The sequence below is a fragment of the Electrona antarctica genome (genome assembly GCF_951216825.1).
Source record: "Electrona antarctica genome assembly, chromosome: 7".
NCBI classification, from domain to species: domain Eukaryota; kingdom Metazoa; phylum Chordata; class Actinopteri; order Myctophiformes; family Myctophidae; genus Electrona; species Electrona antarctica.
Genome location: NC_136812.1, coordinates 40,820,557 through 40,847,036, shown reverse-complemented (window position 1 = coordinate 40,847,036; position 26,480 = coordinate 40,820,557). Strand labels below are relative to the sequence as shown.

Below are 26,480 nucleotides of genomic sequence, written 5' to 3'. Positions count from 1 at the left end.
CCTAGTGATAAGCCACAGCTGTTCACGGTTACAAACGAGAGGTTAAATGCTCAGGGTGTTCACAGCCTGAAATCCACCCCCTTCGAATGTTATCGAGATGAGATGAGATATACTTTATTAATTCCCAAAGGGAAATTGAGACGTAAATGCAGGCAATATAAACATTTCCACATACTGCCTACCACGAGAAGTGACTAGGAAATGCAGAAGTGAAATTTCCGCCACCAAATCGAAAACATTGTGAAACTGACTTACATGGCCGGTTAAGGGTTAGAGTTAGGGTTACGCTTAGTAAATAGTCGGACAACGCGACAAACGCCACGTCGGACAATAATAACCAATAACGTCAGTATGTGGAAATGTCCATACTGCAGACAGTATGGACATTTCCACATACTGATGCAGACATTGCATGCTGTTGATAAGGGCTGATGACGGAGATTAAATCATGTGAAACATAAACATCCGAAGCTGCTATGAAATCCATCTGTACAGATTCGTAAATATGAGTAATTAGATAAGATAGATACTTTATTGATCCCGTGGGGGAAATGACTGCAGTACAGCAGTAAGAAATACAGAGCAGAAACGGGAAGAGAAACAAAAAGGAGCAGTGATACTGTTCCTTTTTTTTTTCTCTTCCCGTTTCTGCTGTGAATCTCTTATACCAATACAGTGTCAATCCAGAATAGTCATGAAAACAACTGATTACGGTTCAACAGGTAAACAAGCTATTAATCAACATTCCTAGGTTGTAGAGAAATATGCCTCGGAAGCATTAGTGGAGAAACACATTACATTGCTCAAGCGATTAATTCAGACATATAGATATGGACCGTTATTTACAAGAGGAAAAAAAAAACTAACTAGAAAAAGTGCCCTTCCGGGCACAGGTCTCCACCAGGAGGATAGGAGTGTGTGTGATGTTTGGCAAAATGTTTAGGAGGATGTTTTTTTTTATTTGTTTTTGCAACAATTTTCTTCATTTTGTTGAGGAAATGCAGAGCCAGATCACTCATAGCATCTCTGAGGATAGAATTCTGGATGAGCAGCATTTTGTACAAAACGGGCCACTCCTGAAAACTTTGGAAGGCAATCTTAGCCAATCAGTGTACAATCTGAGAAATCAGCAGAAATCAACAGACTCGTCTTGATCACATGACTACAGAGATCATGTGTACCGATTGCCATTTCTTACGCCTTACGCCTTTGCAATTGGATGATTTGAGGCATTTTGTTCCAAAAATGTGTTTTGCAAAAATCAACCTGTTGGTGGCGCTATAACAGGCCAATGTGAAAAGGGTGGGATATATTCCTCAGCCTAGTAAGAAAATGTGTGAAAGATTTCACGTAAATTGCATGCTGCGTTCATGATTTGAGGCTATTGTTCAAAACGGGGCAATCTTGCAAACTGTGAAAGCCAATTATAGCCAATTAGGATGGAATATGAAATATCAGACAGATCCGACTTGAGCACATGACCATAGAGATACTGTGTAACGATTTGTGAGATTTTTGGACAGAATCTGGAGGAGTAATATCAAAAAATGTGTTTTACAAAAGTCGGCCTCCTGGTGGCGCTATAAAAGGCAGATGCGGAAAATGCAGGTCAAAGGTTTGTCCTTGGCCTTTAGGGAGTGTGCATGCAACGTTTCACGCAGATCGGTGCAGTTTTAGGTAAAACATGTGAAAAGCTGTCTCATGGTGGCGCTATAACAGGCCGTTCTGGAAAATGTGGGGCAGAGGTTCATCGTTGGCATCCAGGGAGTGTGTGTGCAAAGTTTGGCATCGGCCGGGTTAACGGTGCCGGAGATTAGCTGTACACAGACGGACGGAAGGACGGACACACACACACACACACACGGACGGAGTGCAAAACATACTCTCTCCCCATGCCTTCGGCCTGGTGGAGACAATAACTAATGGAGTAAATGGCCAACATACCGTAGACATACTGTTAAGCCCAAAACACACCAATGGGTCTCCTTGCAACCAAACGGTTGTAAGTAGATGTATTTCGACCCATTGGTGTGGTCATTGAATTGAACCAGTCGAATTGAACCAGTCGAATGGACTGTTGGGTCGACTTGGGTTGACGTGCGCCAGGACATATCACACCGCTGGGACGAACGCTAAAACCATCTTGTCCCGTCTCAACCCTTTGGTGTGGTTAGGGCTTAAGAGTAGACTGCCAAACCAACAATAGTTGGCAACATAGATGGGACTGACCATCCTAGAAATACTGAATCCTTCAGAACACACCTGTCATTGCCAGTTTGTACAACCAACATAGCTTCTTGTTTACCCTGTCAGCAGCCACTGTCTGCAGGTTGTTTTTCTGGTTTGGAAATCTAACCTTGAGAAGAAACGCCTTTTCTCCAACTGAGTAATGACAATGCTTACCTGCCACATTGTCAGGCCATAGCCATGTGAACATTTCAGCTCGGTGAACTCACCATCGTGTGCATTCGGTGTGCGCTTTGATGTGACATTGAGTGTGACGCGCGGACTTCCAGGGACTAAAAAACAAAACAAAAAGAAAATATTTTCCATATATATATATTTTTTATTTTTTAACTTAACAATTTTTAGGCAAAAAAAAACAATACAAAAAATGAAGGTTGCATTTTTCATATTACAGGTTACATTCATTGAATTCTTATTTTCTTATTTTTAATCAAGACTTCAGACTTGATAATAAAACAATCTAATTCCAATCTGGAACAGCTTTTATTTATTTTTTAACCCATTAAAACTGAGAAATTTTAGATTTTAGTGTTGGCATTATTAAAAAAATAGCACATATACAAGCTCACAGCCTGCGAGCCTGTACATCTGCTATTTTTGAAACATCTTGAAAGTATTTAAATCATTTAGATTTTTTTTTTCTTTTTAAACACAAATCTTGTCTTCTGTGGGTCCCTGGCACCAAACATTTCCAGATGGGGTTACGCAGCCAAATCTATATCATTGTGAAGGTCCTTGGCGGCACGACAACGTTTTAGAACTACTGATTTAGAAGGCATTTTGTACAATGGGCCTCAGGTCTAAACTACTGATTTAGAAGGCATTTTGTACAATGAGCCTCAGGTCTAAACTACTGATTTAGAAGGCATTTTGTACAATGGGCCTCAGGTCTAAACTACTGATTTAGAAGGCATTTTGTACAATGGGCCTCAGGTCTAAACTACTGATTTAGAAGGCATTTTGTACAATGGGCCTCAGGTCTAAACTACTGATTTAGAAGGCTTTTTGTACAATGGGCCCCAGGTTTAAACTACTGATTTAGAAGGCTTTTTGTACAATGGGCCTCAGGTCTAAACTACTGATTTAGAAAGCTTTTTGTACAATGGGCCTCAGGTCTAAACTACTGATTTAGAAGGCTTTTTGTACAATGGGCCTCAGGTCTAAACTACTGATTTAGAAGGCATTTTGTACAATGGGCCTCAGGTCTAAACTACTGATTTAGAAGGCTTTTGTACAATGGGCCTCAGGTCTAAACTACTGATTTAGAAGGCATTTTGTACAATGGGCCTCAGGTCTAAACTACTGATTTAGAAGGCATTTTGTACAATGGGCCTCAGGTCTAAACTACTGATTTAGAAGGCATTTTGTACAATGGGCCTCAGGTCTAAACTACTGATTTAGAAGGCATTTTGTACAATGGGCCTCAGGTCTAAATGAAACCCTCCAACAGCGCTGAGTGGTACCGTTTGGCTGCAGCGCAGGGTGCAGGAGCACCAGACCCCCTGGGGAGGTGGCGTGGGACCAGAGCACTCGAAGATGGCGGCCGTTGTGTTTATCAGCGCTGCAGATGGAGTCAGTGGCCGCGTCGCTCCAGTACACAAACCCCTGCGACAGGAAGGAAGCGTTTGATTGATTGATTGATTGATTGAACACTTTATTAACCCATTTTGGGCGGGAACCCCTTTTGGCGTTTTAAACATTATGTTATAATTTAGCTATTGAAAAATAACAGATCTACAAGCTCGTGGAGCTTGTAGATCTGCTATTTTTGAAAAATCGTGAAAATATTTATTTCAGAAAACTGGAGGTTATTTTGGCAAGTAATAAGACTGGTCTACGTCCAATTCACCCTTTGTCAGCCTTCGGATTGGTCCCTGACTGACTAACCAGCAGGCTCTTTCTGCCTTGTTCCGCCCTGGTTCCGCCTTGTTTATGTTGACATCATTTTTGGAAAAAACTAAAAACAAACATGATATGCCGAGTCACCGTGTTGCACATGTGATGTTACTTTTTACTGACACCAAGTTTAAAATAACAATCGAGTGCACAGAATAGCAATGTGAAGCAACTGAAAAACATGTAATTTCAATGGTAGTGGATGGAGAGAGTGGATTTTTGTCCAACCACGAAACGGCAACCAATGGGTGCGAAGAGGGGCACAACCACGGGCGGGACTTGACAAAGGGTGAATTGCAGACAGGTGCTCTGGTGGTTTTGAAGAAGGGCAGGGAGTCGCACTTTTTGATGGCTGTTGGTTGGGCATCCACATTTCACGCGTTACTCTTTTGAAGCGGTTAGTACAGAAGACAAACCCTGCATCTCCTCTGTCGCTGTAGCCCCAGGACTCAGTCACATACCATAGTCATCCATAATTGTCGCTGTAGCCCCAGGTCACATACTGTACCATAGTCATCCATAATTGTCGCTGTAGCCCCAGGTCACATACTGTACCATAGTCATCCATAATTGAACATAGAAGCACATTCCCAATGAGCAGACTCAGACCAGGAACACCCTTCCATGTACAATTAGTATCATTTGACCACGTTTTGACTACAGACATCTATAGGAAATTTTGACTACATTAAACAAAAATTATACAGTGTTGGGAAATATACCGTTTCGACTCGGCATCCCCCATTATGTGACGAGTCGGCGAGCTACAGCTTGTCCCAGATGGGGGACAAGCCTTGGGGGGGGACAAGCCTTGTATTAACCACTTAAACTCTATATAGGTCATTGACCGGGGTCCACCAGTGCTCTATACTAGGTGGACCCTCCTAAGTCCCCTCCTAAGTCCAGCTTTGAGGGTTTGTGTAAACGCAAACATTGAAGACAAAAGTGTGTAAACATCAGCATTGAAAACAAAAGTGAGGACGCAAATTGTGTTTGGCCAGAATGAGGTGATGTATGATGATAAGAGCGCCCCTCACTTCTAATCTTCTACACCAAATTATTTTGCCAAAACTAGCCGACCTACTGTACAAGCTCGCAACGCGTGAGCTTGCAGATCAGCCAATTTGCCCTGAACGTTCGTCCCGGAATGGGGACGCTATAGGCTTCAATGATACAGTTCTGTGTTCTATTGAAATGGTTCATACAGTACCTCAAACACAGCCAGTCCAGAGGGTCTACTCTACAGTACCTCAAACACAGCCAGTCCAGAGGGTCTGTGTTCTATTGAAATGGTTCATACAGTACCTCAAACACAGCCAGTCCAGAGGGTCTGTGTTCTATTGAAATGGTTCATACTGTACCTCAAACACAGCCAGTCCAGAGGGTCTGTGTTCTATTGAAATGGTTCATACAGTACCTCAAACACAGCCAGTCCAGAGGGTCTGTCCAGGTAGCCGTTGGACTCCACCACGGTCTTCCTGTGTCGGCCCGTCAGGTTGATTCTGGAGATGGTCCGTGTCCCAGCGTCGGCCCAGTACAACAGCTGCCGAGGCACATCTTACAAGGAAATAAACACGAACAGAAATGACATACCGGTAAGCAGACTCTAACATTTTAACATTACAGTATGTCTCTTAAAACACATCATATAATGCAGTGTTTTGGGCCATTTTATGGAAGCGAACCCTTACTATTATTATTTAATATAATACAGCATGTACAGTTGGAGGCCATCGATATTGTCCTTTTCTTTTTGCTGAGGTTTGCGTGATCTGCGCAAAAGGACAGTTAACACATTTTGGGCGGGAACCCCTTTTGGTGTTTTAAACATTGTTATAATTTAGCTATTGAAAAATAGCAGATCTACAAGCTCATAGCGCGCCACCGAGTGGCGCGCTACGAGCTTGTAGGTCTGCTATTTTTGAAAAATCGTGAAAATATTTATTTCAGAAAACTGGAGGATTTAGAAGGATTTTTTAAAATTTTGAGGTCAGGCCTAAATGGGTCAAATGATAAGGGACAATATCGGTGGCACCCAACTGTAGAAATTAGGAATTGACAGAGCCTACCAAGAGAGAGTGCGACAGGGTTGCGGATCAGGGTCGTGACCAGTGCCATCCTGTCCTGACCATCCAGGCTCGCTCTCTCAATCCTAGGAGAGCTGCCGCTCTCTGCCCAGAAGAGAAGGCTACAGTAGGAGAAGAACGTGTTGAGAAACGTGCCTAACGTTCAACATGAAACTATCTTCGTTTTACAAATAATATAACAAGTGGAATAGATTTGAGGGTTTACCCGGTGGGTAAAATCAATGGTCAGTCCACCCACATTAACGCTTCTCACCTGGAAGAACCATGATTGTACAATCCTTGTCACTTCACCATCAAAGTAGAGGTCACACCCAGTTTACATGACATTGTTAAACATGCTGCCAAGGTGTGACTAGAAGGAAGGAGCGGGTGAAATTAGAAGGAAGGAGCGGGTGGAATTTCACATGTGCTATAAATTACAAATGAAATGACATGTGTGCTTTAAAAACGTCTGCCCTGTGGCACAATTATTCAACCCGTCAGGTGGCATGCAGTGTTATGTTTGAAGAGTTAACGAGGGTGACAGCAGTGGAACGTGGATGTACTGTTCTTAATGTCTTCCGAGAAGGAAAAGGCAAACCACAGTCATTACATAGACGATTAAACTGCACTGTACTATCCCTGGATTTACAGTAGTACATCTTTTCAACGGTCTTAACAAGAAGATGATTGGTGTGCTTTTTTTAGTACAGTAAAGTAGTGGTGTTGCCCGCCCCCGGCCTTAATTTGCCATGTTTGTCCTTTCATATATATATATACGGTTGTCTACGAACATACGCGTAGATAGCACCAGTAGGTACCGATAGCCTAGCTATGTTTATAAACGTAGATAGCAGCGAAAAAGTTAAAAGATTGAAACTGCATTGTCATCACAATAGATCTGTTTGTGCTATTATGTAAACGAGCTCTACAACAGAGATGTTACGTACTCTAACAGGCATTCAAACATTTGTAATGATACCAGATGTCAATGCAACAGGTCTGCAGTCACTAAAGACATGCTTAGGTTGGGATTCTGAGGCACTGGCACGATCCCAACTGGCGTACAGTAAAACATGGCAAGATCCCTCTACAAGGGACCAGTTAAATATCTCAGTAAACATAGGAGCAAGCTCATATGCATAACAGATCGTGGCTTACTTTTTTGCCTGCGTAGCAAGTTTCTTACATCATGCTCCCTGATTAACCCCTTAAACCACATACTTTGTTGAGCGGGGTCACCCAGGAGTCTGTACTGCTGTACTGCCGAAAATGTCTGATCTACAAGCTCACACAACGGGAAGGGTTCCAAGTTTGTAGATCGTCTAATGCAGGGTTCCCCAATAGGCGGCCCAAGAAGCGCTCCCTGGAAGAATTTCCCCAAATAAAAAAAATATATAAAACTTTTTTTTTAGGTCCCAGATATAAATGGCATTAGGGTCAGTAGACTATGGATGTCAACTGGGCATCCTTCAAATTAAAATGATGAGAATCACTGCTAGAGCCCTACCATCATATTCAAGGGCTTTTGGCACTCAGAGAGTGTACAAATGGAGAGTGTACAAATGGAACCAAATGGACCATATAAGAGGTCCATTTGGTTCCATTTGTACCCTCTCAGAGTTAACAATTTGATTTTATTTTAAAGTTGACATTGATTTTTATAAATAAAAGTTATAATAAATTGAGGTCCCACATATAAATGGCATTAAATGGGGGTCAGTAGCCTATGCATGTCAAACTGGGCATCCTTCAAATGAAAAGATGAGAATCCCTGCCAGATCTTTTCAAATGGGGTCTTGCCCTGAAAATGAATCCATTTTACACTCTCAAGAGTTAAAGATCTATAAGGGTCCATTTGGTTAGCTAGAGACCACCAGGAACCCCCTCAAGGACCACTGGTCCCCGGACCACTGGTTGAGAACCACTGTTCTACATCTATTCTTAGCTTAATTAATGAAACGATAAAAACCCCAATTTTTCGTGCGTGCAGACTCGGCCCCCAGCCTGGTACTCTAGTCAAAATATGGCCCTTGAGGAAAATTAATTGGGGAACCCTGGTCTAACTGGGATGACCTGAGCCAAACATGGTTGACAACCACTGGCCTATGATACACCGAGCAGTTGTCATCCATGCAGTTTTGGAAGGCTGTGTCCTTCAGAGGATGCAGCCACTGAATTGGGACACAGCTAACATGTCACAGTGATACTGTACATCCTGCAATTAGACGGACATGATCTGCCTGAGGGGTCAGGACAACTCACATCATATCACGTTACTTTAAGTAAATTTCCTGTTGTCAAACTCCAGAACACTAGCTCTCAACGGTCTGGGAAGGGGTTTCCACGGGGGGTCCCCAGCTAAACGAGGAACGGTTTAAACATTTTACCCATTAAAACTAGGGCGGCATGTCATTTTAGATTTTAGCGTTGGCTATTCAAAAATAGCAGATATACAAGCTCACAGTGTGTCATTTCGTGCCGCGCTGCGAGCTTGTACATCTGCTATTTTTGAAGATAAAACACAAAATAAATGAATATTTTTGAATTACAAAAAAGATTGTGCACTGATTCAGAAGGCATTTGTAGAATCGGCCTCATTATTTTGGGGTTATTTTTTTTAAAGCTTTGACAAATCTGTCAAATCTTCTCTTATGGGGGGTAATTGGTTGGCACGCAATCTTTTAGAATGGGGGGGGGGGGGGGGGGGATTGGGGGGTTGCTCAAAATGTGTATATACAGATTTGGGGGGTCCTTGACATGAAAATGTTTGAGTACCACCACCACTGCCCCAGAAGATGAGGAGATGGAACACCTGAATTCACTTCCTACAACCCCGAAGCAGGGCTTTCCTACCTACCCCAGCAGGGGTTCCACAGCCACAGCGGTGGGTCTGCCCAGCCCTCCAACCAGCAGCTGCTGTGCTGAGCCGTCCAGATGGCCCATGTTAACAGACGCGGCCTCTCCGTCGGTCCAGTAGAGCCGCTGGTGGATCCAGTCCACGGCCAGAGCCGACACAGAACCTGCACTTTTCAGGACCGGGACCGGCACCACAGGCTTCCTGTCCATGGACACTCTGGAAGGCAGATGGCACAGTTTCAAGTTAGGAACGCACGGCAGGAACTGTGTGGCGAGAGCAGGTGTGTGGAAATGGTGAAACAAAAACAAACTCGGCAACAAAAGTTCAGAAACTTAAGTTTGGTCCATTATTTCTCCACAGTTACGGTTACTGTCTCCACTTTAATAATACCAAATTGTATTGTATTTTATATCATTTTAATCATTGATTAGTCACCTTTACAAGGAGTTATAGCTTGTAAGGATCGGGCGTTTGTGGAATGAGCAACACAGGGAAACGCGTGGGTAGCGCCTCCAAAAGAATGGCAAATGGCAAGTGGAACTTGTTTCACCCTTGCTTTGAGTTGCTTAGTGATGATTAGATGATTGCACGGTGTGTGCAATCATCTAATCATCACTAAGCACAGTCCAGGGGGTGTACTTGTATATCAAGATGCCTCACGCTACAGAAACAGGATGGTCGTTAGCTCGCAAGATAATTGACTTATTGCCGTCGGGTGAAAAAGCCAAATTTAGACTGTTAAGAGTAAGCAATTAAATATCCATGTCAAACACTTGACACTTGATGACGTGATATGTGTCATGTGTCAACACAGCATTGCCAAATGCATGTCCATTGCTCATGCAGAATTACCGGAAACACTCAAGCGCTCGCATGACTCACTTTATATAAGAGGAACATCAAGTCAGTGTCACTCACAAGAATTAAACTAATTATTTGAGATCCTGTGTTTATGGATTATTATGCTATTATTAAACATGTATATATATTTTTTGATTCGTATGTTTGGACGGAACAGCGCATATTGATGAACATTACATACAATGGATTTAGCAAGAAGGCTAATTTACATCCGTAGTCCCCATATAAAAAAAGCAACATTTCAAAAGCACATAAAAATAAACATTACAAAAGGGTACAAAACAGAAAAGACAAACGGTGGGGAAGAAAGGCCTAGTTTTGACCTCACAAAACATTCTTCGTGGATTGTATGTGATCTTAATGGTAATGGATGTTGATGGTAATATAAAAAGCCTTAGTTAAACGCAGTTCGCCGGGGTATGGCGTAACCCAAGGCTCTATACTAGGTCCTTCACCGACAACAGTCGATTTACAAGCTCACAGCGTGTTGCGTGTAGAGTGGAAGATCAACTATTGTCATCAAACTGGGGTTCGTGTGGTTTCACTCAGTTCTCCAAGGCTTTGTCCCATTGTTTCCTTTATTCACAGTACCAGAAGTACAGTAAATATTTAATGTTCAATGTACAATGAACGGTGTCAAATTACGACCACCTGGAGTGATCAGTCTGGGCGCATTCAATACAAGGAAGTACAGGGGCTGTACTGTGTAAACACAAGAAACAAACAACAAATGTAGTAACCACGTCGTCACAACGTCTTTGATTTAATCTGTGCCGTTATGTGTGTTCAGGTTTTCATCTCTACAGTTATGCAGGTTCAAGTTCATTATTTAGAACAACAAAACCGTAGGTGAAGGCGCGCTCTACTCAGGGAGTCAGGTTGAGTCTCTGTAGCTGACGGGTGCAGATTCTTGAAGATCAATGGAAAAAGGGAATATCCGCACTCTCGTTTCTCTAGATGGACTGTTTATGCTGCATGTGATTTCATGAAATAAAGAAACTCAAACTTTATTAAGAGAGTGGGATATCCCCCTTTTTCAAGTTCATTATTTGCCATGTCAACAGGCGGTAAAATGATTGTACTCCCAAGTTTGCATCTACAGTGCAAAAGAAAGGTTTAAAAAGATAAATACAAGTAGTAATAGATATTGATGTAGTAGTGAATGACCACAGGATAGGGTACTATACAATTTAGAACTGCACCTTCCCTGAGTTACGAGCTAGGATAGACATTCTGAAGCCAAAGAAAATCAGTGTTTTGAATTTTGACAGCAAATTTTGATTTAGTTTTAGTCAGTCTATTGAATAAAATGTTTAGTTCATCTGAAAAGTCTTTGTTTAAAAAAATATACATTTTGGCAGGCCTTGATGGTGTCGTAATGGCACATTTTACAGTTGGTTGCATGCTGAAAATAGCTGATCTATAAGCTCACAATGTGGCACACTGACACGTTGAGAGCTTGTAGATCTGCTATTTTCAACGCGCAACAACGGAGCGCAACCAAACATAAAATGTCTTGTCCTCTCCACTGACTGAGTTGTCTTCTCCACAGCGGAGACTACACACCCTCCCTAAGTGAGTGTAAATATGTATGAGGGAGAGCACAGGTGGTGTGTGTGTGTTTGTGTGTGTGTGTGTGTGTGTGTGTGTGTGTGTGTGTGTGTGTGTGTGTGTGTGTGTGTTTAGTGATGATGCATTGTGCAGCACAGCACTTCTAAGGTTTGCGCAAGTGTTGTGCAATAATGGAGTTTCATGTACTGTACATCGTGCACACACATTAAAGCATTGTGAATAGGGTGGTGCAACACTCAAGTGCGGGATGGACCTGGTGGCTACTGACGTGTGATCATTTGAGATGTATTGTGGGAAAACAAACGAAGTAAAAGCACCGCGCCACTTTCCGCCACGTTTCAAGTGTAGCCTATATGTGGTGAGAGACAGAACAGAGAAACAAATTGAGAGAGATTGAAGGAGAAAAGGTTTTGACCTACCTGTATATTGAGCGGCACAAAGCACACAGCACGAGATAAAAGATTGCAACATTGTGTCACATTGTGATCATGCGTTGTGAGCTGTAAATTAATCTGCTATTTTTGAGAATTTTAGGGCTCAACTAATTCACTACCAATGACATAATATAACTCATTTCTATTCCCTGGCTTTTAAACCGTGAATAATGTGTACTCCTGAGTGTTTGATTTTATTGTATATGTTTTTATTACTGTATTGTATTATGTTTTATTACTGCTTTGCCTAATTGCACAGAACTTTGGTCAACTTTGTTGTTTTAAATGTGCTCTATAAATAAAATTGGATTGGATAACAAACATATGCAAAGTACTATACTACTATTTTGAAGTAGCCGAAATAGCTGATTTACAAGCTTACAACAGCTCACAAAGTGATGTGTTGTAACTAAGGTTGTAGATCAGCCATTTCTGCTTTTCTTTTAAGTATTGCTTATGCAAAATAATTGTGATTACCTCAAATAATTGCGATTATCTCATTATGATTATACAATTATGTAATAATTGTGACAGGCATGAGTAGCCTGGCTTGGCCAGCCTCATAGCAGGGATTCACTGAAGATATGAGGAGGAAGTGTCAGTGAATCCTCGCTATGAGTCTGGCCGCGCCAGGCTAATATATGAGGCCTAGCAGTCTATAGTGATGCCCCGCTAATGTATATAAAGTCCAAAAATGGACCAGTCGTGCAGATACATTTTCAGCTAATTTTTAACTGGTGACATTTGTGTTACACGAGTACGGTGGGATTAAACGCATCATAAGCATTATCAGTGGTCATTTGAGGAGGCACACAATCCCTTGTTCTAGACGAGATATATCAGACACAATTCCCAGAGCCTACAGTGAAAGCTAAATATGTCAGCTACTTGGAAGTCAGAATTCCTCAGAGTTAAGAGTCTCAAGAAGGGCAAGTCTACCAGATTTCCTCGTTGAGTCATCTTTATCAGGAAATGTGCACATTTAGTTTCACGTGTCTGCTCACTTCTACATAAATAAGTTACAAATCAGAATATCAGTTAAAGATAGAGTGCACCCATCTTTAACATGAGTTCAATACGGAAGGACAATGCACACCAGGGGTGTCCAAAGTGCAGCCCGCAGATCAAATACGGCCCTGGGAGGAATTTTATACCTGTATTGTATAATTTGTGTTCCTTGTTCCTTGTATTTCTTTCTTTTCTTTTTTTTTTAGCTTGCTTGTCTGGGTACATTGAAAAAAGGCTGTGTTACACTTTTTGTTCACAGCACACACTTGACAAAAGACCATTGATATAAAATATTGATGATGATGATAATCGTTTAAATGCGATGAATATGTATGTGACTTTGTTATAGTCGGAAGGTACATTATGTCAGAAGATGTAGTTGACCATTGGGTGTTTCTTTGAAAAAGGTTTGGACGCATAATTGTCTCCACCAGGCCGAAGGCATGGGGAGAGAGTATGTTTTGCACTCAGTCCGTGTGTGTGTGTGTGTGTGAATCCGTCCATCTGTCCGTCTGTTACCAGCTAATCTCCGGCACCGTTAGCCCGGTCGGTGCCAAATTTTGCACGCACACTCCCTGGATGCCAACGATGAACCTCTGCCCCAAATTTTCCAGAACGGCCTGTTATAGCGCCACCAGGAGAACTGTCCAAAAATTCCGCAAATCATTATATACCATCTCTATAGTCATATGTTCAAGACGAATCTGTCCGATATTTCATATCCCATCCTAATTGGCTAACATTGGCTTTCAAATTTTGCAGGATTGGCCCGTTTGGAACAAAAAGAACACCGCATGCAATTTACGTGAAATCTTTCACAGACTTTCCTACTAGGCTGAGGAATATATCCCACCCTTTTCACATTGGCCTGTTATAGTGCCACCACCAGGAGGCCACAACCTGACCTGCCCTGGGGTCACTTTATCTAGTTTCCTCTAAAATGGGGCAGATTTAAAAATAAGAGCAACATGAAATTATTATTAAGTAAACCCTGGTTGTATTCTTTAAGTCTACTTACAGAAAATAGATAGATTTATTTAGAAGTAGGTGACAGACTGTGACATATAACTGTGATCCTGGTCATCATCGTGAGTTGCACACTTGCTGAACCAAACTCCATTAGCAAAACATGTGAGATATAAGGTTGATCATATTAGCATTAGCAACTGTATTACATTACCTATAAATAGAGGCTTGTCCTCGCCGGGCCAAGTACAGTGTGTGGTTGCCAGTCAGAGCAGCCATGGGCCCCGCTGGGTCCCGTAGGTGGACGTCAAGGTGTCTGTACTCTGAACCAGTGGTGCTGATTCTCCCCATGCCCACAGAACTGCTGAATACAAGCTGGGCCACATCTCCTGGGAACACACAAAACAAAAGACAATCAATAATGAGTTACTGTATTATTATTACGGTTTGTGGGGAAATAATTCAAATTAGAAATACTGCGCCTGCCAGTTGCAGGCAATTCAATGTTTCGTGAAGTCAGTGACACTAATCTTTGACACCCTACATCTAATTGCATTTTTGCCAAATGTCATAGAATTCCGGTCCAAGCGTTCCTGAGCATCCCCAGCGTTCACATCCCCATACCTCACATATCTCTACATTGTGACTTGTGGATGATAATACAAATACCTAGAGCAACAGCACAAAGGTTTGCACACAGTTTGTAGCTGGAGATGTTTAACCAGTTTCAAGTTTGATTTTTAGCCCCTCCAATGCATGGCTTTAAAAAATTACATCATAGGCCAGCCAAGTCTATGGACTTTTAATGTTTGTTTAGAGTCTAATTATAAATTCCCCATCCAAAGCCAAGTCTATGGACGTTAATGTTTGTTTAGCGCAGTAAATTACAATGTAAGACATCATCTGGCTGATATAAATACTGCCCTCGCTGCACCCCTCACTTCACACAAGTGTGATTTGTTTAACCACGTGCACCTTAGCATCCCTATTCTGGGCATAATATGTATTAAACTCGTATTGTGATGCGTTGTGAGCTTTTTTCAAGGGGAAAAAGAAGAGGCCCCAGTTCAGACCCCTGGGAGACCTCCAGGGGTATAGTTAGTATATAGTATATAGGTCAGTGGTTAGCCCTCCTTTTTGTAACACACACTTTTGTACAACCTGAAGCACAAATGAACAGAACTGGACCATGGGAGGAATAGCTCACGTTAGAATCACTTAACAGGCATGTGAAGGAGGCTGGCTGGATCCTCATAGCTCACGTTAGAATCACTTAACAGGCATGTGAAGGAGGCTGGCTGGATCCTCATAGCTCACGTTAGAATCACTTAACAGGCATGTGAATGAGGCTGGCTGGATCCTCATAGCTCACGTTAGAATCACTTAACAGGCATGTGAAGGAGGCTGGCTGGATCCTCAGAGGAGCGAACTTCCTTCCAACACTAGTCATAGCAGTGGAGTCACCTCTTGGCATGTAGTTTAAGGGCGGTATACTGGCAGTCTGGCACCCTCAGCTGGCAACTACCGAGCGCAATGTCTTGTCCAAGTTCCACACAGGCACTGCAGACATCTCTGCAATATTCCACTGACAAGGTGCTTGCTTATGCTTATTACATGGCTTGGTTGAATGCTTGATTCTGATTGGTCAATCGCTTAATTCAGCGGTGAGTTATCTCATGATAATGACCGCTCCGCTGTATAATGACCGCTGCCTAATCAAACCCTCTGAGCACCACCAGCTGCGCCCCGCTTGATTTACTGCCGTTTCCAACATAACAGCCATGTAAACACACACACTAGTGACACACAATGTAATTTACAGCTAAACATTGCTCTTAAAAATGTTTTTGAAAACATTTGAGCGAGAAATAGACGAAGCAGGACCCCAAAATGGATTCTATTTGATCAACTCACTTCCTTGTTTTCCGACAGTGCTGCAGCCCTGCAGCTGGGCAGACGCAGCCAGCGCGAACTTATGGAATACTTTTTGTGTTGTGTTTTGGGTCAATGTATTCATTTATGTTAGTTAGCCATGTAATAAGCGGGATAATATCTGGCTAGGTGGTCATTGTCGGGATATAATTCACCTTCATGGAGTGTAACCACCTCGGCTTCGCCTCGGTGGTTAAACTCCCTGTCGGTGAATTATCTCCCGACAATGACCACCTAGCCAGATATTATCCCTTACATATAGAATGCTGCTGTGACCCATTGAGGCCTGAGGCCGATTCTACAAATGCCGTCAATCTAAATCAGTAGTTTAAACTTTTAGGTGCCAACTGCCAAGGGCCCCGAAAATGATAGGTCCACGGAACCCAATCTGAAAGTGTTTTGTGCCAGGCACACCCAGAAGAGAAGATTTGTGTAAAGAGTAAAACGTTTTAAAACACTTTCAAGACTTTTCGAAGATGCTCCAAAATAGCAGATCTTATAGTTCTGCTATTTTTGAGAACCACGGTTCTCTGAAGGTTTTCTGACGAACGTATACCCTCCGTCCATTTGTTGCCCATCCGCTTTCACCACTGAAAAAATAAAAATAAAAAAAAATAGATGTTGGCTATTTTCAGCATGCAACCAAGTGTAAAATCGGGCATTAAGACACCATCAAAGCCCGCCAAAACATATTTTTACTAAAACTAGACTAAAACTTTTTTTCCCCCCCGATGATGAAAATAGGACTAAACAAGAACTGCACTCTGTCGAGTGCCTACTTGCTTGTTGCACACAAGTAGGCCATAAATGGCCTACTAGTGCGCAAGCAGAGCGTGCAAGTACTGTAGAGTGTAGACCGCTACAAACTTTCAAATCTCAGCCTCTCTGTGAAAGAACGTTTGCAATATTGAATTATTAGGTTTAGCTATTTGCTACGTACCTTGCTTTTGGAGGAAAAAAAAGTAGTATTTTGAAGTATGGTAATGATTACTTATGCCCGTTATGGCAGTGGTGTCAGATTACATACATGTATACATAGGGGCATTACCTTTAGTCCACCCGACACTGAAACATGTCATCGTTACGTCACCATCGATAACCAATTATTACCCTGGCATTGGTACATATATTCATCACGTCATATGCTCATATGTCTATATATATGTATATGTCTATATGTATACGTAACTTCTGAGTTGATTAGTGGTATAATGTGGTTACTCGGGTGGTTTGATGCGTATGTCCCTTTAATCCACCTGACACTGAAACATATCATCATTACGACACCATCGTAAACCAATTATACCCTGGCATTGGTACATATCTTCATCACGTCATGGGACATACGCTTCGTAGCATGACGGAAAAAACATACCTGCACGGTCTGCTTCCATATGTCCCGTGCCAGCATATGACGTCATATCATATGCTGCTAAGGGACATTGGTACATATCTTCATCACGTCATGGGACATACGCTTCGTAGCATGGCGGAAAGCATACCTGCACGGTCAGCTTCGTGCCAGCATATGACGTCATATCATATGCTGCTAAGGGACATACCATACGCATCGTAGCACCTGACTGATAACATTACTTGCACGCTCTGCTTGCGCAAGTAATAACAATTGCTACATCCTGAGTAAAAGACAGCCCTAGTCTCTGTGTACGTGTGTGTACGTGTGTGTGTGTGTGTGTGTGTGTAATTTTTGTTTTGATTGTATTGCTGTATTGTGCTTTGGCAATGTAAACGTATGTTTTCTCATGCCAATAAAGCCCTTTGAATTTGAATTTGTGTGTGTGTGTGTGTGTGTGTGTGTGTGTGTGTGTGTCATTGCCAGATTTACACTGACTATTTTTTAAACCCTGTTGTTTCCCCGCAACCTGCCGTCGCTTAAAGGAGAATTCCATGCTAGAAGTATTTCTTACCTTTATTTTTAGTTGTTAAGTCCCCACCAAAGAAGTCCAGGTGTTATTTTGTGAAAAAGCGCATTATTGGCTATTTCCCCTACCATAAGCCCTCAATGAATTGAATTGAATTGAATGGGGCTATGGGATTTTGTGCTAATTCGCTTATTTCCATCGCTCAAATTTTTTTTTTTTAAATATATCTTCTCTTCATAATGTAAATAGTATCCCAAGCAGCACACTTGTTTATTTCGATGGAAATAAGCGAATTAGCACAAAAACCCAACCCCCATTGAGGGCTTATATTAGGGGAAATAGCCAATAATGCACTTTTGCACAAAATAAAGCCTTTAAGGCGTCTTACTGGTATTTAAAAGTCTATGAATAAACTACAACAAAAATGTGCTCAAATCAACACTGATCTAACAATGTACACTTTAGTCAAAACACATTTTTCCCACTGACTAAATGACATGCCATAATATTAGAACCATCTGTAGAGAGTAGAGACAGCGCTCTGTATATCGTTTTAGCTCTCTGCTACTCCTAGTTGCTTACAATATAGAGTGCTGCCTGCCTCACAGTAGGACCAACAAACTGTGCATTCCCTTGTCAAGACAAATCAAACAAAATGAAGTGCCAACACTGAAATATGTTTCTAAGTGGAGAGTTGATTCTTTTAGAGTCTATGTTTCAGATAACCTGGATCTATAATATGTCACGTACACATTGTTTTATGCATACAATTTAAGCCTTGGCTTTAGCAGAGTGAAGTTGGAATAAGCAACGCATGACCTCTAGTTAACAAATGACAGGGTAAATAGTCAAATACGTAGAGTTGAGTGAGTTCAGTGAGAACAATGTATTGCCTATAAGATACAAGGTAAATAATGAACTTAGCATCTGTCAAAGCTAGGGATGGGTATCGTTAGGATTTGTGTGAGTCCAGTACCGATTTCGGTTCTGCTTATCGATTCCGGTTCTTAACGGTTCCCTATTTCGGTTCCAAAATGGTATAAAATAACTTAAATTATAGGTCAAATGTTTATTTAACAAAAAAGCTCAATGTCAATTTAAGACATGTATAATGAATAGTGCAACATCCTCTGTTTTATTGAGCCATTTGTGGATAATAGTGATTATTATAAATATAATATCTATTCTGTATTTAGTTTACCCAGGGCAGTGTTGTAGGCTACTTGTCTTACTACTGACAATAACAAATAAAAGCATGTCTGAGATCGATCACACACACACTGTACACACACACACACACACACACACACACACACACACACACACACACACACACACACACACACACACACACACACACACACACACACACACACACACACACACACACACACACACACACACACACACACACACACACACACACACACACACACACACACACACACACACACACACACACACACACACACACACACAGCGGTTTGCTAACAGAAATTTGCATGCACATGGGCTGCCAGAGTAGGCTATCATTTGTTGTTTTTCTTGTTTTTTCGCCACCTTTCTTCAAAGTTAGACTGCAAACTCTAATTACGTTTAAGAAACTTTAATAATGATGTTGCTTCAATGCTTCTCGATCTGCACAGCACGTCTGTCTCTACACTCCTCGACAACTCCATGCAGAGAGATAGCTCCGCCTCTGCAAGCCACGAGCCCACAACGCGTCGCTGATGCAACGTGGTGTAGGCTTGTAGATCAGCTCTGTTCCCTGCGCTTCGATTAAAAGGGTAGAAAATAAATAAATAGCACATGACCGTGTGTCTGTGGGAACCGATAGAGAGAACCGAAATTTAATTATTGTAATGGGTACCCGGTACCCAAGCACGTTCAGTTCGGTACATACTTGGTCCTGAGGTTCGGGACCCACCCCTAGTCAAAGCTGCATGTAACTTTCCTCTTCTACCCCGGATCTTTGCGTCAGATCCTGTGTCTATAGGTGAGACATGACCTTCGACACAATCTAAATGTCTCAATAGAAGAGCAGGGAAACAAAATACAACCACCTCAATTATACGTAAGTTAATGTATGTTGTATTGACACACTCTACCGGCACAGCGAGTTCTGGCAGATTGCATGATGCGCATGAGCTGAAGAACTCAGAGTCAATGAGTCATTCTCTATGTTGTTCCTGCACGATCTGCCCAAATATCAACTGATCAGCTGCTCCATATGAAAGAGCAGAACCCTGGAAAAATCATTAACATTGTAATTCACAATGTTAATGATTATTTTCAGACCTACAGTTCTAGGAAACACAGAATGGGGGGGACTTTATTATTTTCACACAACAGCTCTAAGGTATATTAATGACATAATAAAATGTTGAAAATGAGTGGAGTATTTAAACCCAAAAAGACAGTATATTAGACACACAGCAATGACGTCCATTATCAGCTGAAATGGGTAATGTACATATATGTTAATTGCTACTAGTGTTGATGATGTCTTGTATATTATTGTACGTCTTTAAAATGTCTTAAATTGATATATATATATATATAAATTCAGTATATGAATGAATATATCGGCAAATAATAATACGAATGAGTATACAGTCTATCAACAAGCAGTGTATGGATTGGATATATTCACTGTCTATCAACAATTCATATATGAATAATAGTCTAACAATTAGGATTGTGATTATCATGTGCTGCCGATCGATCCGTCACCCAGGTAATCTAACCGATCAGCATAACAGACAGACAAATAGACAAACAGACGGACAGACAGATGGACATTACCTCGTTGTTGGCGACAAAAATACAGTTCAAGTGTGTTGTGTGTGACCCCCTTAAACAGTTCCTCACCTTTGACCTTGCATTCCCCGGTGTTTGGGATCAGCTGGTAGCCCGCGTGGCAATCACAAGTTAGACTGCCGTTGACTTCAACACATAGCTGGCTGCACACGTCAGTGTCAAGGCAAAGGTCCGTTTCTGGGGAAGGGAAAGTGTTAACACTTAGACCACAAGTGGTAAATAGCTTGCGGGGGCCAGAATTGGCACACAGACGCCTCGCAGACCTCCGTTGTAAGAAAAGGCTAATGTTAACATTAGCTCACGCTAGCTATCTTCTGAGAAACGTTTATATTTCAATCACAATGCAATGAAAAATCTGAAATCAGATCCGAACATCGGATGTCTGATCAGCACAACGGACAGCGACAAAGTTTTCGAGTAAAGAATCAAGAGAAGATCCTAATTATAACAGTAGTCTACGCATGCGCAAGCACATTCCATGCATGCGGGGGAGAGCAAGGCGTTGCCTAGCAACCGGCTCAGGGCTAAAAGTAGGTTTTTAGATCCATATAAAGCAATATAAAACTCAATCGCAGACAATGTGTTGTGTGAGTGTCGCACATGTACATCAGAAGTGCTGTGGTAGCCAACGCTACCGGACGCTCCACCCCCTTGCTCCTCCGATGATGATTTTAACATGATCCTAGTGAATCTATACCTGAACCTCAATCCATAGCATTTCCATACAGAATTATTCTGTAAGGCAATGCTATGGCTCACAGAACCACAGCGAAGGGGGAGGTCACTGACGGGCCTAGTTCAATCCTATCCTTCCATTGTGACAAGGTCGTGTGAAGGTCTGACAACATTACCAACGTGTTCATGCGTCCCAAGAGCTCACTTTGTAGGTAATGTATAAACGTTTTTTCCAACACCTTTGACAATTACCCAATATTCTGACCTGGTAGGTTTGAAGTCAGTGTGTTACAGCGGACCAGGCATGGCCTTCTGCCACTCACCTTCACACTGGCTGTCCCCAATCAGGCGCATGGAACTGGGACAGGTGCACAGAAAGCCCAGCTTCTGGTCCACGCAGACATGGGAGCAGCCTCCATTGTTCACCAGACACTCGTTCTGATCTGACCAACATTTAAAAGGATACATAACGGTTGCTATGGTGATACATGTTAAAGCAATACAAGTAAAAGCATTCCTACTGTACCATGGAAACGAAAAACATTGTTGCACCTGCCAAAAGGCTGACGCAGTCCACAACCTAGTGTTTATTATATTTTTACGGCGAGGCAGCACAAGACCGTTATTAGTCCCCGTCTTTTTCTATTACTCTATTGCTTATTAACTTGTTGATGACAAGGCTGTAACGACTCAAGTCACATGCATGCCTGCCATTGTTCATTGCTAATGGAGGCGATGTACAGTTGGGTGCCACCGATATTGTCCCTTATCATTTGACCCATTTAGGCCTGACCTAAAAAAAAAAAAAAATCCTTATAAATCCTCCAGTTTTCTGAAATAAATATTTTCACGATTTTTCAAAAATAGCAGACCTACAAGCTCGTAGCGCGCCACTCGGTGGCGCGCTATGAGCTTGTAGATCTGCTATTTTGCAATAGCTAAATTATAACATAATGTTTAAAACACCAAAAGGGGTTCCCGCCCAAAATGGGTTAACTGTCCTTTTGCGCAGATCACGCAAACCTCAGCAAAAAGAAAAGGACAATATCGATGGCCTCCAACTGTAACTGAAACGTTATTGACATGCTGTGAATAATGCAAGTTAGTAAGACAAAGTATGTACTTTTGGAGGGTGCTGGTTTCTTATTCCTTATGAACACACAAACCCTATAGCGTCCTTGTTCTGGGGGCAAACATTTGCTCACCAAGTCTCGTTCAATGCGTTGTGAGCTTGTAGATTTGCCATTTACTTGTTTTGAGTGTTAAATTGTGTAGACTGAGAATTAAAATTTCCTCTACACCAAAAGAAGTAATCCAAATCTGAATGTGCATTTCTGAACCAGCCACCAGAGGGAGTGGTCGTGGGGTGTGGAGCAAATCATACACAGTAGCCCAATGTTATTTTTTACCAATTATTTTGATACTTTACATGAGTTGTTTCTTAATTTTGTTTTATCTATTACCTTTACTACCCCCATCAGTAGGTATCCTATCCAACACCAGGGTTTAAATATCTTACTGCAAAGTAAGGAGACCTCCTCGGTTCGAGGATGCAGATGTACTAGTTATGTTGCATTGACATTCCATACAAATTGGTTCTTAAATGTATATTATTAAAATAGGTTCAAATTACATTTACTTAAATGTATATTATTAAAACAGGTTTGGTTTATCCAACCAATCCGTACAACATTCACGACACTTCCGAACGAGGTGGCGGATGCCGCTTGTAAACATGTTCCGCAAGTGAGCTTGCAAGTCATCGTCTTTTATATTTCTTCGGTAGTGCTTATATCACCTTTACACACCTGTTTCTCAAATACACCTTGTTCAAATACAACTGACACACTGATGGGTGCTGCTAAGTGCTAACTGATGGGTGCTAATATTGGTGGGTGTCAAACTAACAAGTCAAAGCACATTGCAATGTGCATTGTGCCATTTGTACTATGGCTGCCTGTCACAATCACAACTTTTACTTGACCATTATGTCATGATTTTATTATTTTAATTTGGCATTGATTGAACACTGGAACACATGAATACAAATTGCCTTTGTGTTTTGTTTTAGCTTGACAAAAATGACAATTGACAATGGCAGATATTTTCCTGTGAAGATTGGCAGACACCTTAGTATTACTTTGTCATTAATTCAAACACTAGTAAAATTGGTGAGACAGAATAGCAAAGAATGAGTTCTTCATCAACTACTTTCAACAGCATCCCCTATTTGTTGTATAATAAAGTATATAACCAGTAAGTATATTAATATGTACAGTATACTTTATTGACCACGGTCCCCCAGGGGTCTACACTTGGTCCTGTGCTTTTTTCTCTCCACCCAAAATGTCTTTTGCGGACACTATTAAAAAAAAAAGGTGAGACAGCATATCTGGTAAATTGTACATGAATCCAGACACTGAAACGAGTGATACAGCATAGCAGAGAACAGAATGTTCGACACGTATCCAGTTACGTAATGCCGCGCAAACACTCGACCACAATGGGCACTGCTAAATGCATTCTGTAGTGTTTGCACACCTCGCGTGAATGATTTAACATGAAACAAGAGCTATATGCCATTCAACTGCAATTTATGACTGAGTGTGTGATTGTGCAGGGACTGTAGTCAACGTCCTACTGTATGTTCCATGAAAAAGAGTGACAGGCATAAGTAAATAAGTGATTGTGCAGGACAAGAGACAGGCGTTTACTGTACATTAATGTGCACGTCATGTGTGCATATCACGACGCACGTAGACGTCAGACTAAGTGGTACTAAGTGTTTACACAGGGTTAAGGGTTCCATTTACTGCCTAGCTCAAAAGGTAACATGGCAACAACACCATACAGTAGTTGTGTACAGGTAGATGCCTCATTGGCCGCTGCTGTTCATTGGAGCGATGTGCCAACGTGGCCGCCACATTTGCAGAGGCAAGGTGTGTCCTAATGCATGTACATCTATTGAATGAGGAGGTCTATCCACATTTAAATGGTGCATTTATATAGCACGTTTAACCAAAGCGCTTTACATAGATGTGCATTACATTCACACGCATTCATACACCGATGGCGGAGGAAACCATGCAAGGCATCAACCTGCACATCGGGAGCAGGGGTTCAGAGTCTTTCTCAAGGACACAACTCTGGGGGAGCCTGGGATTTTGAATATCCAATGCTAAAATTATGCTTTTCTGGTTTTAATGGGTCAAGTTATAATATTCATTTTTTTTAATTAAAGCTGCTAAAAGCGATAATTGGTCGATGTGCCTGTCTGCTTCCTGATTGGTTAGTCATTGCGCCCGGGTTGTTTTCGACCAATGACAAAGCTTCTAGGAACATCTTTGAATGCAGATTGCGGCCCCTAGATGTGTCACAGAGACTACATTTTTTGGGAGCGTTCTACTCATTGCTGGCTGTCTGAATACCATTTTTTTTTTAAAAGTCATTAAAACTTAATTTTGCTTATAGCAGCTTTATGTTTTATTAAAAAAAGTGGGTTTATTATTTATTTAATATGTTACTAGTAAAAGTTCTATAAAGATTTTCTTTTTCATCTCCAGATACTTAATCTAATATACAAACACAAGGGTACATGACTCATGTACATGTTTGGTACAATGCAAGACTTGACTTGCCAATGTAAAATCTACATACAGTATATCTAAGAATATCTCTAATCGAATGATTCGAATCCATTAGCGAGAGTTAACCCCTATATTCTTTGCTGATCGGGGGAACCCAGGGCTCTATCCTTGGCCCAGTCTCTCATAACGTGTCACTTCGTGCCATGATATGAGCTTGTAGATCTGCGTTGTTTTTTTTCGATTAGTCACACGTTACCGCAGTGAAATTTGTTCTCCACATTTGACCCATCTCTTGGAGCGGTGAGCCACAGCGTGTGCCGCACTCGGGAATCATTAGTTGATTTGACCCCCAATCCAACCCATTGATGCTGAGTGCCAAGGATTGGGTACCATTTTTACAGTCTTTGGTATGACCCTGCCGGGGATCGAACCCCCGGCCTCCCAGTTTCAGGGCGGACACTCTAACCACAAGGCCACTGTCTGGTTGAAATGACAAACACCTTCAGCAGCATCATGTTTTCCAGGGCCAACAACAAACACCTCCAGCGTCATGTGTTCCAGGGCCACTCATATTAAAATTGCATGCTCTCTGAGGTACAGGACACCACTTGGGATAAAAGCCTCCCAGCAGATGGTTAATGGTCAGATCATGGAAAGTGTACTGTGAAGCCACTGCACATTGTGAACAGCACTCTACTGCCCTCTGCTGCCTCACAGATGAAACAACAAGCAATTCTTTCTTCTAAAAACACATTTTATTTTGATTTATTACTAACATTAGTTTTGGTGCTTATAATATTAGGCAAAACAATTGTGGTTGAGGATATGGGAAGCCAATATATACATTTGACTGAAAACCAAAAACATTGGTGTGATTTATGTCTGTTTATCACAATCCAAATCATTCTCAATAAGTTGGGCCCCTTCAATAAGAACATTGCCGTCTCCATTATGCACTGTGCTGTACTACAACAACCCTTTTTCATCTGATAAACACGTACTATTTCTGTTACTTTTGCATGACACAAGCTAGGGCCTAAGTGGCAGATTTAAAAGTTTACTTTGAAGGATAAGAAGTTAAGAACGCCACCAACGGTCATCGTCTTTTCACAACTTCGGCCATTTGATGTTCATAAACACAGACCATTTTACCGTTGTAACTGTGATAATCGATTTACCTAGATAATTCCGTCAATGGTGGTTATTAAACATCAGTGTCACACAATGCATTGTGATGCGCATGTGCATCTGTGTACTTTCATGTGCATCTGTGTACATTTTAGATTTTAGCGTTGGCTATTAAAATAGCAGATTGGCAAGCTCATAGCTTGCCACTTTTGAAAAATGAATGTGTGAGAAGTTGAACTACTGATTTAAAGGGCATTTGTAGAATCGGCCTCAGGTTTTAATGGGTTAAACCAGTTATTCCCAAACCTTTTTTTAGCCCATGACCCAAAAGAGAAATTAGACGTAGACGTAGATCTTCTATTTTCACTGGTTTGGGTCACTACTATATTCACTACCTTTTAAACATTTGTTTTCCAATGTATGGACTTTTTGATTTTGATTTTATTTCTTCCTGAAATGACTTTTTTGGGAATGTTTTTTGTAAATGTTTTGAAATAATTAAAAACAAAATGTAGGACACAAAAAAATTGTGGAGCACTGGAGCC

At 41.5% G+C, this 26,480-nt stretch overlaps 2 protein-coding genes across 2 annotated transcripts in view; both read right to left on the bottom strand.

Annotated features, from left to right (window-relative positions):
• Nucleotides 1-26,480, bottom strand: part of ndufa7 (NADH:ubiquinone oxidoreductase subunit A7) — a 44,910-nt gene that overhangs the window by 7,332 nt on the left and 11,098 nt on the right. The window lies entirely within an intron of this gene.
• The window catches only part of LOC306927181 (low-density lipoprotein receptor-related protein 8-like), a 38,516-nt gene that overhangs the window by 6,025 nt on the left and 6,011 nt on the right, over nucleotides 1-26,480 (bottom strand). Inside the window, exons 4-11 of the mRNA XM_079506867.1 lie at nucleotides 21,544-21,663; nucleotides 20,597-20,722; nucleotides 14,125-14,299; nucleotides 9,070-9,285; nucleotides 6,213-6,331; nucleotides 5,561-5,700; nucleotides 3,711-3,852; nucleotides 2,457-2,519 (exon numbers count right to left, since the gene is read on the bottom strand). Coding sequence (XP_079362993.1) covers nucleotides 2,457-2,519; nucleotides 3,711-3,852; nucleotides 5,561-5,700; nucleotides 6,213-6,331; nucleotides 9,070-9,285; nucleotides 14,125-14,299; nucleotides 20,597-20,722; nucleotides 21,544-21,663 — 1,101 coding nt within the window. The remainder of the gene's footprint in view (nucleotides 1-2,456; nucleotides 2,520-3,710; nucleotides 3,853-5,560; nucleotides 5,701-6,212; nucleotides 6,332-9,069; nucleotides 9,286-14,124; nucleotides 14,300-20,596; nucleotides 20,723-21,543; nucleotides 21,664-26,480) is intronic.